This window comes from Eublepharis macularius, chromosome 19 (genome assembly GCF_028583425.1).
Source record: "Eublepharis macularius isolate TG4126 chromosome 19, MPM_Emac_v1.0, whole genome shotgun sequence".
In the NCBI taxonomy this organism is placed as follows: Eukaryota; Metazoa; Chordata; class Lepidosauria; order Squamata; family Eublepharidae; genus Eublepharis; species Eublepharis macularius.
Genome location: NC_072808.1, coordinates 4,307,753 through 4,324,078, shown reverse-complemented (window position 1 = coordinate 4,324,078; position 16,326 = coordinate 4,307,753). Strand labels below are relative to the sequence as shown.

The 16,326-nt window shown below is 47.2% G+C and overlaps 1 protein-coding gene across 1 annotated transcript; it reads right to left on the bottom strand.

The window, feature by feature from the left end:
• Positions 1-2,082: 2,082 nt before the first annotated feature.
• CDK4 (cyclin dependent kinase 4) lies at positions 2,083-15,388 on the bottom strand. Its single transcript, XM_055003918.1, has 8 exons — positions 15,302-15,388; positions 13,046-13,299; positions 11,044-11,179; positions 10,751-10,918; positions 10,112-10,221; positions 7,041-7,091; positions 5,291-5,426; positions 2,083-3,272 (listed from the first exon to the last, which is right to left on the bottom strand). The coding sequence occupies exons 2-8, from the start codon at positions 13,261-13,263 to the stop codon at positions 3,180-3,182; spliced, it is 912 nt and encodes a 303-aa protein (XP_054859893.1). The 5' UTR covers positions 13,264-13,299; positions 15,302-15,388; the 3' UTR covers positions 2,083-3,179.
• Positions 15,389-16,326: the final 938 nt, after the last annotated feature.

The following is a 16,326-nucleotide window of genomic DNA, read 5'->3' as shown; positions in this document are numbered from 1 at the left end:
GTCATGACCGGCAAGCTTCACACCAGACTGGAGATCTGAATCCCGCTCTCCCAGTCCTTTATATTAAAAACCCATAGACTGCCTTTCCCTATGGCTCTAGCTCCTATGCAAACACTGGCTATCTTTTCTACTTGCCGTTTCTCCAAAAGACCGTCTTTAGGTAACAGGGGAGTGTTATACACTACAAGCAGTGCCTCTTGAGGGGTTGTCAAGAGCCAAGAAGCTTTTCAGAAGTACTTTGCTTAGGATTGTCAACATTTTTTCCACCAGAGGGGCAACAACACACGCGCAGCAACCCAACATTTACCAAAGGAAATAATTCGAGCCGCGTTGGAAGCCAGTTTAGTCTATTTGACGGAGTATGAGCAAACCGCCGCTTTGTTGGTGCAGATCAGGGGTTCCCCTCTTGGCCAATTTGCCAGTTCCAACAACAGCCAAGAGGCCTCTATGATTCTACAGTAACAGAAGAACTCTGCCCTTGCCAGGGGTATTGAGCCTCTGGTACTCGGAGGGACGCTTCCCCTGTCATCAGTCACAAGTTGTGTGTGTTAAAATCTTCTACCGCCAGATACCCCTTCGAGCAATATACTTTTCTATTGCCACACCTGGCTGCAATACATCAAGTACATCATAACAAGTATGTGTTGTTGTTAACCTTAGAGAGATCTAGGAAGGCTAGAGGCGGGCTCATTTACCAGGAAGATAAGAAGGAAGTCTGCAGAGGCTTCAAAACTGCCCAGAACCACTCCTACCCAGATAAGGGTAGAGGTCCAGTTTTCTCCATTACATGGGCACAGGCTTTACCACAATTTCCCAGGTTGTCGGGTTGACCTAGTACCTATTTTCCTACCTACGTGGAACCATGTACCTAGTACATGGTTCCACGTAAGTAATGTAAATGGTTCCCCCCCAATATAAATGGAGGGGAGGCAGAATTTCAGGCTAGTGGACAGCTGGAAGGATGAGAGCCAAACTACATGATACAAATGACACGCAAACAACACGCAAATAGATTTATACGTGTCTCCCCATTGCTTTCCTGTACCCTCACCAGTGCAGCCAGACTGTACTTGATCCCGTGTCCATGGTGGCATGGGTTTCTTCTGCGCTCCTCCAAGACGCAGGTATGGTATTCCAGCATGCACCACCAGTTGGCGCATGCTTAAACCATCCCCTGTTCCCTATCTGTGCAGGAAGAAGGAAGCGAAAGCAAAACAGAATCGCCACTCTGCAATGGTCCACAGACACTCGCCAATGTAAACCGCTTTTTTGCTGACACATGCACAGAGCAGAGCCACAGACACGAGTTCATCGGGGGTAAAAGAGATAAGGTGAGGGGGAAAAAGTCAATCTGGCCACTCGCATAGACTCGTGGGTTTCGTCTCGTCTAGTTCACCTCTGAATGTTATCAGAGATATTTCACCAAACATTCAGGGTTTGTTTAGCACTGCTAGCTGACTATACTCTACAGACTGACAATGTAAGGTCCATTGATATTCGGACCTCACCCAACCCAACTGTTCAATGTTGCACTCCAGCATTCATTTTCAACTGGGCTATCCAGTCCACACAGGGAAATCCAGTTGCAAATGATTGCTACACCACGATATCTAGTCTTGTGTGAATGCTGCTTCGGCCACTTTAAATCTGGCAAAGGTGGAGAGAGTTCTTTATCTAACAACAGGTTTGCAATGGATTTTTTTTCAAGCACTGCCTCACGAGGTGCATTAAGTGGGTTTGAAGATACCCCTTCCCCAACCCGCACCAATAGCAGGAGGGCACTGTGATGCTGTCCATCTCTTTGACTGCATAGTTTCAGAGGTGTTCTGTAGTCTACCTCATAACTGCCACAATCAAGTTATGATTTCTTTGGGAGGGGAAGACAAGAAACAGAGATAATAGCATTTGCTTGTGAATCTCAACTTTATGTGCTTGCCAACATTTTAGTTCGAGCCTATGAAGCTGCCTGACCCTAAGCCAGGCGGTTGGCCCACTACCTACTGGATATAACTCACTAGGGTCTATGGTGAAGACCTCCAAGTAAAAGGAACCGGGCAGCAGAACCACTGGAGCAGCCAGAAATCAAGAAAACGGTGATTTTTTTTGTATGCAGACGATACAAGTTAACACCAAGTGCTCTCTCTCCACCCCAACTACACCACTACTCGGGTAGTACAGATGCACGTCTGTCCAGAAGTACAATACGTTCCTGAAAAATCAAATTTTGCATTCTCTTCAACAGGAAAAATTCTCCCAGAGGCTGAGTTCGTGCAAGTCAGCTAGAACAGAAAGTTGAGAAATGAGTGTGCTTCAAAGCCTGCATTTGAAGCAAGGATTGGAGCACATCCCATAATAGGCAGCCGTACACGCCCATCCTGCTCCCTTCAACAAGACATTTGCAAGAGATAATTGGGGGGGGGGGTGTTACCAAAATGTATTTGCCTGGCCCCCAATCCGTAGCATTTATTAAAAATCATTTTTAGAAGCATTTTTCTTTTTCTTAAAGAGTGACTAGGATGGAAAACATAAGCAGTTGGTCCAATACTGAGACACTCACCGATACAGGAATGTATGTCCTTGACCAGTCTCGGCACTTGAAAACATTTTTTAAAAAAAATTGTGAATATCGGTACAAAAATATCCTCTGCTCTCATTTATCTTGGTGCTCCGTAACAAATTAAGGCAGGGCTTTAGTGTCAAACTGTCAGCCACAGGAATGTGATAAGGCAGCAACATTATTGTGTAAACTGTTAAAAGGATTTTCTTTTTAAAAAAGGCATTGGTGATACCTTTGGCAAAGAATCCACAGACGAAGACATGAGGAGACCTCAAACTTGGCCCTCCTATAAACAAACGGGACCTGCAAAAACACCTGTGGAGATCTATCCAGGTACATGAAATGTGTATGTGTGGATGGCACAGAGATATTACGAGAATCCCACCGTTTCCAAGTCGGGATAGATTTAGGACATCGCACTTCCTGTAACATACACTTTTCCTTTAAATGTATGCGGGCTGCACTCCTGGCCTTACCCACCCTGAATCCCAGCACAGCCAGGAACCTCAGAGACAGGTCTGACCAGAGCCCCTTAGTGTGGTACAAAATCATCCTCACATACACCATCACACAAGCCTTCTGTACAGTCTTTTCCCCACAAGTCAGGGATTCTCCTTGGGTGCTACCCATCACCCGCTCTTTTGTCTTGAAAGTATTCGCGATGCAGCGCTTGGAAGGCAGAGACGCGCTTGTAAGGGTTGAAGGTCAGCATTTCCTAGAAAGAGACAGAGAAATAGGAAGCCCGTGAGCTGTCTGTGCAGAAAGCGCACACACTTTTGCCCCGAGCTGGCCTCCAAACCTTCCTCATGCAAGATTTAACAAGCGACAGTACAGAACCAGAACTGGGGACAGACTTTGGTACGCTCTAAACAAACAAAAAAAAGAAAACATACTGTGCCCTTTCTCCCAACTCATTCCAACAATGCTTACCAATACACAACCCAATCTGTTTCTTAGCCCTAGTTTGGAGGGAAGGGGGGGTGGGAATGACGTTGCTTCATGTACTCCTATGACTAAGGGGGTGTTCACACATGACATTATTCACTGCAGCTCTCACATACAGCATGAACATGTGAAAAGTATTCAGCCGCTCTGCTGCCACCTGCTGAATCACCAACACTCATTTGTCTCTCTACCACACAGGCAAATGACTCCCCCTCCCCAAAGATGGGCTGAGGCGATGAACGACTCACCATGCAGAGACATAAGCTAGCTGACTGAACAGAGTGCGCCCTTTGTACACAGCTCAGGAGTCACTGTGGGCCAAGACCAAAGAGTCTGGCACATGGGAAAGACATGCCTATACTGTACCACCTTAAGGGGGCAGACACTGGGAACTTGCAAATCTTGATAGGTACAAATATTGGTCTGGGCAGACAGACTGCCACGTACCCTTCAGCCCACTCCCGCTAGCATAAAAGCCATGTTGTTAACAGGAGTGGCTGTTGTTTTTTTAAGTTGCAGCACACTGTTACACAAAGAAAAAACTCCACTGTATCCAGACTGTTTTCCTGCTTAAGTGTAGGTGCTAGTATGCTGGTCTGCATTTTTAAAAATTTAATAATGCTGTTCAAGCATTCTTAAATATTAAGACTAAGACTAACAAAATTTAAGACTAACAAATTTTATTGTGGTGTAAGCTTTTGAGAAACACAGCTCTCTTCATCAGATGCATCTGACAAAGAGAGCTGTGTTTCTCGGAAGCTTATGCTACGATGAAATGTGTTAGTCTTAAAAGGTGCTACTGGACCTGAATGTGGTGGTTCCCTTTAGTCACCAAGGCTAGCAGCTGTTAATGGACCTCTTCTCCACCAACCTGTTTAATCCCCTTCTAAAGCCATCTATGCCTGAGGCCATCATTACAACTTACAGCAGCAAATTCCACATTTTAATCACTTTAATCAGTCTCAATACAGGAACCAGATGATGTCTAAATGCTCCCAAATACTGTAGAAGTTTCCTGCTGCCCATGCAGTGAAAAAAACCCTGTACAGAAGCAGTCTCAGAATGGCTTTGGATGAACGTTAATGAAAAGGCCATCCAGACATGTGAGTCACACATCCTGTATCTGTGCACACCTTTAAAGCCCAACCTGTGCACACATGAAGTTGCCTTGCAAGAAGACAGCTCAGTGAGCCATCAAACTAAGCACCGAAAGAACCTAAGAAGAGCCCTATGGGATCAGACCGGTGGTCCATCTGGCCAGCCTCTTGTCTTACGTAGTAGCCAACCAGTTGCTGTGGAGAGCCAACAACAGAGCACACAAGGACAGATGAGTGTTGCAGAGGCAGTGTGCCAAACCTCCAGGATTTCTTGAGAGGCCAAAGCTTGTCTCCTGATGTTGTTTCCTAGCACTGGTATTCAGAAATGTTCTGCCTCTGGACGTGGAGGGCTCCCTTTAAACACCGTGGCGAGTAGCTACTGATGGACCGCCATGAATTTCTCTAATTTCCTTTGGGAGCCACTTTTTCTTTTGACTAGCAACGATTCTCTCCGGGGACTAGGGCAAAGGAAGCTCTACCACCCTTCAAACAAGAGTCGACGGGAGGAAGTATGGAACTGACTGCACAGTAACCATGTCCTCTCTCACTAAGCCACAACCCTTACTTTCTCGGAGGCCACTGCCCTAACACCACGCATGTGCCCCCTCAAGTGTCCTTTTTGCAGCAGACAGCGTTCCAGTCCCCCTGTCCACAGCTACTGCTCTCCCTCTTCATCTCTTGGGGAACTTACCAAAAGCAGCTGAGCCCCTGGGAGCTCGATTTCGGGTACAAATTTCTCAACTGGTTGTGGGAGGCGAGCAGCAAAAGCACAGCGTGGCAGAGACACGTCCAGTGGCCAGTCTTCCTCGGAGGGGAGGCCAATTAGACTGCAAGTCAAGGAGAACACATCAGCTACAGCAGCCCAGGGTCAAACGGTCATAGATCCAGAGAAGTTCGCTGTGTTAGTATGTAGTTGCAAAACAGTAAAGAGTCCAGTAGCACCTTTAATACTAACCAGCTTTATTGTAGCATATGCTTTTGAGAACCATAGCTCCCTTCGTCAGATGCATCTGACAAAGAGAGCTGCAGTTCTTGAAAGCTTATGCTGCAAAAAAAAGTTGGTTAGTCTTAAAGGTGCTACTGGACTCTTTACTATTTTGCATCCTAAGGTGACATTTATGAAAACATAGCTAAAAAGGTACAGCCTCAGCCCTTTGAGATTCTCCGTCATTCAGCCTAACTCGATTTCTTCTCTTCATGTAACTCAAAAAGGGCTGTGATGCTCCTAACTAAAGGTGAAATTTTTAGGAACCAGAAAAACCAGAATTTGCAATAGCCACTTGCGTGAGAAATGAACAAAGGCCACCCGGCTTTCTCCCTTCTCTTTGCCTTCTTCCCTCTCCCTATTTCCCTCTTCACCTCCTACAAAACACATCCAGAGCAAAATGAACATGTGCTTAGAGGCAGTTTGGGGATGGACGAAGGCTAACAAACTGAAACTTAATCCCAACGAAATGGAGATGCTAATGTTAGAGGGAAGGTTTGACTCAGAAACTGGGGTATCTCCTGTTCTAGATGCGTGTTCTGGGTGCATCTGGGTGTTCTTGGGCCCAGTTTATTGCTGAATAAGCAGGTGGTACCGATGCATCCCATTAGCTCCAGCAAATCAATCAATTTATTTCGATACAGAATCAGCTCTGGAGAGTTAAAACAAGAACAGAATAAAAAACAGTAAAAATAAGGACACATGCGGTGTGACAAGCACAGAACTGTGGGTGCAGGTTGTAGGGGGGACAGAGCGATGATACCTTCCTCCGACAAGGAAGTAAGCTCTTGAGGCTCAGAGCGGAACTACAATTGACAAAAGGCACAGGTTGGACACTTGTCAGCTTCCCTCAAGTTTTGATGGGAAATGTAGGCGTGCTGGTCTTGCAGCTTGGCTCTCCGACTGCTGTCCAACGGACTTTTCAACTGTCACTTGTCCAACATTCCGCCAAGCTGCCTACATTTCCCATCAAAACTTGGGGGAAGCTGACGAGTGTCCAACCTGTGCCTTTTGTCACTTGTAGTTCTGCTCTCAGTCAACCACTTGCGTATCCCAAGTTCAACATTCGTTTGCCAGCACACCCAACCTCTTCAAAGGTAAGATCTTTCATTTCTTCTCCCCCACCCCGCCCTTTCTGGTGCTTTGATCCAAAAGGTGGCCCGACTTAGCACATACTTGGAATTATCAGCTGACTCCCCCTGTGGCCTCTGGCCGGCCGGCTTTGTGATGTGGCAGAAAGGTCAACCGAAAGGGAGTTTTCACAACCGAGATAACTGACGCTTCCCTGTTCCTGACTCACTAGCTACACAAGCTTTGGGCTTAGCACCCTCATCAAGAGGTGAGTCACGCCAAGTGCATCGCGGAAGGCCCCATGGTGGGGGAGGGAAGAGACAAAAAGAGGCGGCCATCCCCTGGTGACTTGGCCACGGGAACAAAAGAGGCGAATGGGACTCACTCAAAAATCTTGCCCAGCTGGTCAGCTTCGGAGTTGCCACAAAAGAGAGGCCTGCGGAGCACAAAGAGAACTGCGGTTACTGTGGTGGTATCCCGTAGGCCCCGCCTTTATACCCAGGCCTAACAGCCACCCAGGCCACTAATAAAAGGACCCAATACATGGGTTTCTGGGGTGCGGGAAACAACTGACACAAGCACCACACTCCCAGGAGAGAGGAGATCCCCCTATAGGATTTCCTCATTCTATCCCTGGATGTAGGGAGCAGTTAGGGTTGCCAAGTCCAGGTTGGGAAATTCCTGGAGATTTGGGGGGGTGGAGCCTGGAAAGGGCATGGCTTGTGGAGGGGAGGGGCCTCAGTGGGATATAATGCCACAGAGTTCACCCTTCAGAGCAGCCATTTTCTCCGGGAGAAGTGGTCTCTGTTGCCTGGAGATCAGTTGTCATTCCAGGAGATCTCCAGCTACCATCTGCAGGCTGGTAACCTTAGGAGCAGTACACGGCAAGCCCTCATTTATAGAATTTTTAACACACTTGTTTCCACAGAGGACTTGTGGCAGGGTTATTTAAAAACTGTCACAAAAACAGGAGTAAAACTACCCAACAATTATTTCTGGTCACACAAGACCCATCCCTCAACCATAACCTCAAAGGTCAGAACAAACTTTCTAAGAGGTGCCCTGTCTCAAGCTGCCCAACGCCCCAAAAGCTTGTCGGCATCCTCAAAAAGGCTTTTCCCACCAAGAAGGGGGCCATTCCTCTACAACAAGCAGACACTGTCCTGTCTACAAGATGGAACTTTTTAAATATCACCCTGAGCTCCTGAGAGGCAGGGGAGATAAAAATGTGAGAAACCACTAGATATCCCCCCCTGCACTACACAACAAAGAGGGACAGTAACATCTAAAATGCTCTAATGAAAAGAAAAACACCACCGTAACTATCTAACTGCTTATACTTTTTTACTGTCAGTTCAAATACTTCAACCCAAGCCATTAGAATTTATAGCCACTTGTCAGTCTCTTCACCGTCTGCAAGTCATACAATGTCAATTTTCCAAATCTGCACTCATAAAAGTGCCATCAGACTTTAGTCATAACAGTCAGTTCAATAATCTCTCTTCCTTGTAGGAGAAATTCCTCATTCCAGACACCGTCTGGAATGTTGTCTCGTTTCTTGCTGCTTTCCCAAGAACGTGTCTGTAACTCCTTTCACGTGAATACAGGTGTCTGTGTTCAGAATACAGACACCAGAATATATGGGCTTCTTTCAAATGAATTTCCCCCTGCACTGGCTTTCTACACTTGTAAACCAAGGCAAAGAACCAGAAATGTCAAAATGTTCACAGAGACATGGCCTTTTACATCTGCAACCATTCTTTTTAACAACCACTTCCTTCTAGTGACTCATTGATGGAGCTGAGCAACTAGAGCAACTGAATAAAAAACCTCCCTGTTGCGCCCAATATGGAAGCCATGAGATGGTTTTTTCTCATGAGAGTAAACTTGGTCTGAGCAAGTGTGGGATGACCAAATCCTTTTACAAACAGACGGCACGAGACAGAGGTTCTCTGACTGTTAGGGTCAGCGCATGAAAAGAGGAGTTAAACGAGTTCTCTTGGACCAGATCAAGAACACAAAGAAAGGCCAGGGCATCACAAGGCCACTGTGAACAAAAGGTCCACTCCGCTCACATGTGCACAGAGGCCTTGGAGAGCCAGCTAGCCCACAGTCACAAGCAAATAACAAAAACGGGTCAACCAAGAATGAAAGCTCGTGTGAGACAAATGAGGGCCATTTCATGCTCTGCCTTCAATGCCAGAATAGTGTTATGGCACGAAACATTCTTTTAATGCTGTCCCTTTCTAAATTAATAAAAAAACCAGGGGGTGTTTCTGACAATGAAGGACATTGTGGGTGGATTCTTCCTCCGCAATCCAGTAAAACGAGCCCAGGGCAGGTTTTATATCCCCCCTACACAAGCTTTGGGAAGAATTCCATTCCTTAGCAGAAGGTCCTTTCAGCTCGACATGCCTGCTTGACAGCCGCAGAGGAAGAAAGGCAGGCCAACTTCTGCCCAGTTGCAACCCCAACCCCGTTCCCTGCCCCCCCAGATAGACAGGGAGGAGCCGGGGGGGGGGCTGCTCTGCAGAAAAAAGATGTGGCAACAGCCTGTCTGCTCTATCAGCCTGAAAGATAAGCATGACAGAAGCTCCAGGCAGGACCAGCCCTAATCTATTGTTTCCCAGCTGTGCTGCTGACCTTGGTAACAAGCCGATTGGAACGTACAAGGAGCAGGGGGTCTGCCAAGCCCAGGGGGCAGTATGTGGGACTTCCTACTACAGGGATCTGGAGGCAAAAGTTCTGCCTTCACATTATTACCTGGTGTGTAACCTTTACCCATATTGAACCTCTTCATCTTGCCTTTTGTTTAATTTTAATTTAATTTATTACATTTATATTCCGCCCTCCCCGCATCAGCGGGCTTGTTTAGAATGTATTCTACTCTCGTCGAAAGCTCAGAGGGGAAAAAAGGATGTAACCTCTTTAAACAAAATTCAGCCCTCCTCCCAAAGCAAAACCAGAGTCTTCCCACCCCAGCTTCTGCAAACACTCAAGCAATGCTGTTTTATAGAACAATTGTAAATTATTTTAATGGATGAGATAGGAGGAGCCATTTTTAAAATGCATTTATACCCCGCTTTTCTCCCTGGGAGGGAACTCAAAGCAGCTTACAGCACCATTCTCCCCTCCTCCGTTTTATTTTCACAACAACCCTGTGAGGGAGGTTAGGCTGAAAGCGTGTGGCCGGTCCTGTGAGTTTCCATAGAAGAATGGGGATGCGAACCCAGGTCTCCTACAGTGCTTCTCTTTTAATTGTATTTCATTCTTGATGCAGAGTATATCAGACTGTAGCTACTTGCAGGCATTTTAGCAACCTACAGCCATTTGGGAGTATCTAAAGATCCACTTCCTACAGCAAAACCACGTCCCACTCCCTGCATTTGGTCTGATGTACCAACAACCATTTCCCCCTTGGTGGACCGTCCCACATCCTCTCCCAGACCCACTCACTTCCTTCGAAACATCTCTGCAAAAATGCAGCCAACACTCCACATGTCCACAGGACTGCCGTAGGTTGATTGGAGCAGCACTTCCGGTGCACGGTACCAAAGAGTAACTACCTGCCGAGGGGAACAGAGATAGCATTCACGGGATAGCATCCCTTTACTCCATGCAGTACAACACTCTTTAACGTCTCCAATCCAAAAGAGGAGGAACTCATGTGCTGTGGAGTTACGAGACCTCACCTCAAGATACATACTTGAAATGGTTTCAGGTTCTGGCCTGGCCAAGCCATACAGGAAATGCCTCTCTGCTGCTCACCAACTCTGTGCGCCCATGTGCACACGACAGCTGTACTTTGCCATAATATCTAGCCAGCACACATGGACTCCTAGTTGAGCCTAATATTCTGCAGCTGGGAACAGAACTGCCTTCCTATAGAACCCGCTCGGGCATCTCCTGTTACACCGTTTGGGAAACTCTTGTTTTTTAACAGTAGTTCCTAGCTCCCAATCACATAGAAAGTCTCAAAAGTTTGAGAACTGATTCATAGCGAACCTCCCAATTGGAAAGAATTAAACAGGAGGAGAATTTGGGATTTTTAAAAAATCATCCCGGGTTTTTGCTAAATCCAGGCCAGATACTTACCAATGGTGTCAGAGCCATCTGGCAGCTGTAGATACGAGCCAGGCCAAAGTCAGCCAGCTTGACTTGACCAGAACTGGTTACTAAGATATTCTCGGGCTTGAGGTCACGATGAACAATGCAGTTTGCGTGCAAGAACTCCAAACCGCTCAAAAACTGACGCATCATGTCCTGGATAATACAGAAAAGCATGCCGCATCGCAATGTCTTATGTAACGTACATTCAGATACCTGCCCAGAAAACTGGCACTTCCCCAAAATGGGTCCGGAATCCACCGAACACCCAGAAGAATTACCTTAATTGCCTCTGCTGGTAAGCCAGGAGGGGGTGTTTTATCCAGATACGCTCTCAGGTCTTGATCCACATGCTCGAACACCAGCGTTACTTTGGTTTCACGTTCAGTCCGCGTCGTCGTGCAAACATCCATGAGCCTAGAGGATGATGAGGGGAAGGGTGCTTCGTAAGCATTCCAGAACTACAAGAAGGGGGGTGACGAACATGGTTCTCCGATACGATCAGCAGTTAAGCACTATCCTAAAACTGAGAGCAGGCTGGAACTGACACAGGTTGCAAGACCCAGCGCTGTACATTTGGGACAAGAGTGGGACGATGACTATGTAGGAGGGAAAGAGAGGGGGCTGTAGCTCAGCGGTACAGAACCTGCTTGTCATGCAGAAGGAGCCAGGTTAATTCTCCAGTTAAAAGGATCAGGCAGTAAATGCGGGTCAGCGCTGGAGCAATTGCCTTGGATGCACAAGGTCCGTTTCAGCGGCTCCGGATGGATGATGTGAAAGGCCTGAGACCCTGGACACCCGCTGCCAGTCAGAGTTGACAATACCGACCTCAGTAGACCAGCTGATTCCGCACACGTTGGATAATGCACTTTATCAATCGTTTGAGGTGGATTTTTTGTTCCGCACACAAAAAAATCCATTCCAAATGATCTATAAAGAGGATTGTCTCGTAAGGCAGCTTCAGGCATGCTATTGCGCTGCACGCCTTATTGTGTGCCCTTCAACTGAGACTCACAATTTTAGCTACCTCAATCATGCGATCTCTCACTGCCCCCATTCCCTTATCATACAAACAACACCCCACCCATATCACTTCCCCGCCCTTGTCCCAGTGGCCCTTATTACAGCCTCTGCAAATTTTCCTTATCCCGGCCTGGCAATTTCCCGCAATCATTTACAAATCTTGGCTGTGAATTGCCCTTCGAAGGCAACACTACCCAAGTTGTAAACTGCATGTATTTCTTTGAAGATGCCGCAGAGAGCGGAGTGGAATAACAAGTTTGGGTCAATTCCTAGATTGCAGGCTCTGGGCCTAAATTCTGACCTGGATTACTTGGTAACAGTGGAGGCTTTGATGATTCTTCTCCATGGGGTATGAACCAGTCAGCCAGTCCTCTGCTATCCCTTTCCCCCCTGCTCAACAAAGCAGGTAGGGTTTGGACAGATAAACATGCCTTGTACCAGAGAGGATAGCAAATAGGGCTGATCCAGCAAAGTTTTGAGAACTAGATGGGTGGCTGCAGGCCAGACTAAAAGATACCATCCCCCCCAAGTCTGCCATGGGTCACGGCACCATTTTAGAACTTGGTTTTTAACTTAACAAAATGGGGGTGGGAATTCCGGAAAAAACGGGAAGATTTCTTTGCTTACTTAGGTCGAAACTAAGCTAAATTAAGGTAATCATAATAGAGACACGAAATATGGAAGAGATTGATTAAAATTATTGCTATTACAGTATAATCACTCAAGGAAAGGGGAAGAGAACTATTATATAAACTAGTTATGCCGGTACATATTTTGAATATACTTTTCTGTTGTAGCTCAAATGTAACTCAAATGCAGGGCTTCGTACTTTATATAAGTCTCTATGTACTTTCTACTGTCATTTCTATCTTTCCTTTTTGTGTGCTAGAAAGCGCTTGCTCAGTGCCCTCAGGCTCAACAAGAATGAGGAGCCCTGGACTAGACAGATTACCTGTGGCCCCTTCTTACATGCCCAGGACAACGCCGATTGCCACCATGGGGGTCAGGTAGCCATTTTCCCCAGGCCAGTTCAGCTAGGGATCCTGACAGTGTTTTGCCATCTTCTGGGCATGGAGCAGGGGTCACTGGGTGTATTGTGGGGGAAAGGGAGGTAGTTGTGAATTTCCTGTATTGTGCAGGGGGTTGGACTAGATGACCCTGGAGGCCCCTTCCAACCCTATGATTCTATACTAGTCTGATCCGGCAGGATTCTTTTGATACTCTTCCATAAGGCGCCCCATGCTCATCGGTCTCCCTCACCGCACAATGTTGGGATGGTCAAAGTTCTCTAGCCGCTTCAGCAGGGCAACTTCACGCACAGTTGACAGCGGCAGCCCGTTCTCGTTGCTCTGCACGCGCACGTTCTTGAGGGCGACGAACTTGCCACTCTGCAGGTCTCGGGCCTTGAAGACGGTGCCGTAAGCCCCAATGCCGATCTCCGCCACTGGCTCGTACTGGTCCTGCACTCCCATGGCCATGCTGGAGCCCTCCCTCCCCCACGAGGCCCACAAAGTCTTTTAAAAAAGGGAAACAAAGGCAGTTAGTCAGAAAGCTGGCTATGCCGTCGGATGCCCCACAAGTCACATCACATCGTTCTTCCATAAACTGGCCTAGTCTTCCATGTTGCACACCTCTACCACTCCATTCCTTCCTTTTTAAAACTCTTGCCTTACCTCCAAGAAGCCCGGGGCAGCAAACAGGGTTCTCCTTTCCTTATTTTATCCTCACAACAGCCCTGCGGGGTTGGTTAGGTATGGAATGACTGGAGCAAGGATGCCCAGTGAGTTGTATGGAAGAACAGAGCTATCCATCTGGGGATTTCAGACCGACACGCTATCCGCTACACTGCAGTGGCTTTTTTATGGCTCCAACAGTGCCCTTCAATTTTGCCTCAAGGAACCAACCTAAACTCTTTAACTTTCCTGCCCTGTTGGAAGACGATGACTTTGTTCGAGTGCTTTCCCGTCCCGTTATAAAAAAAAAAAGTCTTCCCTAGTGGCAGTAATGAATCAAAGGGTAGAAAAGTGTCTGAATAGCAATACTCCAATAACTTCATCATTTTTTTTCCTACACAACAAAATGTACCACACCCGTCCATTCGGCCCTCTGAAAACCAGACACACTGGCACATATTGCAGGACCCTTTCCACTCCCCCCAAAATAATGATTTCACCAGCCGGTGTCGTCTCCTCTGACTAGCGTAGACGAACACAGCCTACACTGCAACTTTATTGTAGCCACGGCTCCCTTTGTGTTCTCCTCCACTCCTCAAACGACTGCTTAGCTTGGAGGATTTTGGAGCCAGACAGCAGCCTCAGCTCAGATTTTCCAAGCCTCCCTCCCTACCAGTACACTTTAGACAATCTTGCATACTGCCTCAACAGCCTCTAGTAGTTAATTTCAAAGACTGTTCGGTCTGTTTCCATAAAAACAAACAGGATTCTTGGGCCAGCTTAAACGCTAGCAATTTTTTCCCCCAAAATAAGCCGATGTGACCTACAGTTCATTTCCTCAGAGGCGGGTAGTTCCTATGCAGGAGATAAAGGGTGAAACAGAATTAAGTAAAACTCAAATTGAAAACAATCCTGGACTGAACCAGAATTTGGGATTTTTGTCACACTCTAGGTGGTAGCAAAACTGGGCACTCCCCATAAGGGCTAACTAACTTAGTGTAAATGGTGACTGATCTCTCTCTCTCCATTCAGTCTGAATTTGGCATAATTCCATTTCACACTGCATTTCATGGCCCCCGTTTTCAAGCCTCCTACATAAAATAACTGCACCGCCAGGAGCCACTCATTGCATCTGAAGAAGTGAGGGCTCTAGTCCATAAAAGCTCATACTAGAACACAAGTTTTGTTACATCTTGACAGGTACCCAAAGCTTCCCGAAGAAGGGAGCTTGGACTCTCGAGAAAGCTCACGCCCAGGAAACCCACTTGGTCTTTAAGGTGCTACTGGACCCGAAACTTGCTCCTCTTTTCTTAGGCACACGTTTTAATGCCACCATGCGGCTCCAGGATTCGCTTCTGCCGTGCACACACATTCACACCCAATTGCCCCTCAGGCAGTTCACCCTAACAAAGCAAAAGCTCCAAGCATTTCAGGCCCTTCTCAAGAACCTGATTCCTGGGAACACACAAGCACATGCAAAATGAGGCGGGGGGGGGGGGCGGCTCTCCTTCCCATGCACCGAACAGGAAGACGGTGCAATCCACACGTTTGCAATCCTTTAAAGGAAAATATCTATAAAGAAAAGCAACACGGCTTGCAATAACTTTGCAATACCATTGCACGCACGCACACCAGCCCAAACCTCTTGCATTAACCCACGCATACGCCCTTGTCTCCCCTTTCCAATGCTATCCCCCCCCCCCCGCCCTCCCTGCAACAGCCTTGCCAGGGATCCGAGCGGCATCTTTCCCGCCACAAGAAGGAAGGGGCTCTCCCAGGGCTTGCGATGCAGAAGCAAACACGTGGCAGCTCCCGGCCTGAAAGCCCCCGGGCCCGCACTCACCCCGGCAGCAGCTACAGGACTGGCCGCGAAGGGGGCTGCTCCGGCTGGGCTGCTCGCGAGCCTGGGGGAGGGGGGCGTGGCTGGAAGACCCGCACAACCACCGAGACGGGCGCGCGCAGAGTGGCCGCCAGAGCGGAAGCAGGGCTGCAGCCGCCCTCTGCCCAGCCCCCCTCCCTCGTGGCGGGGGTGGGGTGGGGTGGGGGGTGGAGTCTGAGACCTTCTTGCGAGGAATTGGTCGTGCAATCCTAAGCAGAGTTGCTCCAGTTCTAAACCCATTGAAATCAATAGGCTTAAACTTGCCCTGTGAGTTTGTGCTAACAGAAACATGAATTAGCTGTGTTAGTCTGTAGTTGCAAAATTATAAAGAGTTCAGTAGCACCTCTTAAGACTAACCAACTTTATTGAAGCGTAAGCTTTCAAGAACCACAGCTGTCTTCGTCAGATGCAAAATAGTAAAGCGTTCAGTAGCACCTCCTAAGACTAACCAACTTTATTGTAGCGTAAGCTTTCCAGAACCACAGCTGTCTTTGTCAGATGCAATAGTAAAGAGTCCAGTAGCACCTTTAACCAACTTCATTGTAGTATAAGCTTTCAAGAACCACAGTTGGTTAGTCTTAAGAGGTGCTACTGGACTCTTTACTATTGCGTACGACAAAGACAGGATTTTTATTTATTTATTTACGTCATTTATAGTCCGCCTTTCTGAGACCCAAGGCGGATTACACAGTATGAGGTTAATACAATCAGTATCAAGTACATTTCAATACAATACCATAAGGTAAACAGAAGTTTAAAAGACATAGCATTAGCAAGCCTCCAAGACAGAGTAGAAAAAATACGGGAGCAAAACATAATCAGTTCTAGGACGAACATTAGACAACATGGAGCGCTGGTTGTACATAGGAGTACATATTTAAAGCAGCAGTTAATACATAAGGCAAAAATAGTGATGAAGTCTATAATCCCCCCAACTCGTTAGCGAAGCATCTGAGACCCCCTCCCTACAATACAGCCTTCCCATTTGA

Excerpts from the sequence above, each read along its gene's own strand:
- CDK4 (XM_055003918.1), bottom strand. The coding sequence starts at position 13,263 with ATGGCCATGGGAGTGCAGGACCAGTACGAGCCAGTGGCGGAGATCGGC. Across the intron at positions 10,222-10,750 it reads AGATGGCTCTGACACCATTG|GTAGTTACTCTTTGGTACCG; the intron begins GTAAGTATCTGG and ends TCCCCTCGGCAG. Across the intron at positions 5,427-7,040 it reads CAGCTGGGCAAGATTTTTGA|TCTAATTGGCCTCCCCTCCG; the intron begins GTGAGTCCCATT and ends CTTGACTTGCAG.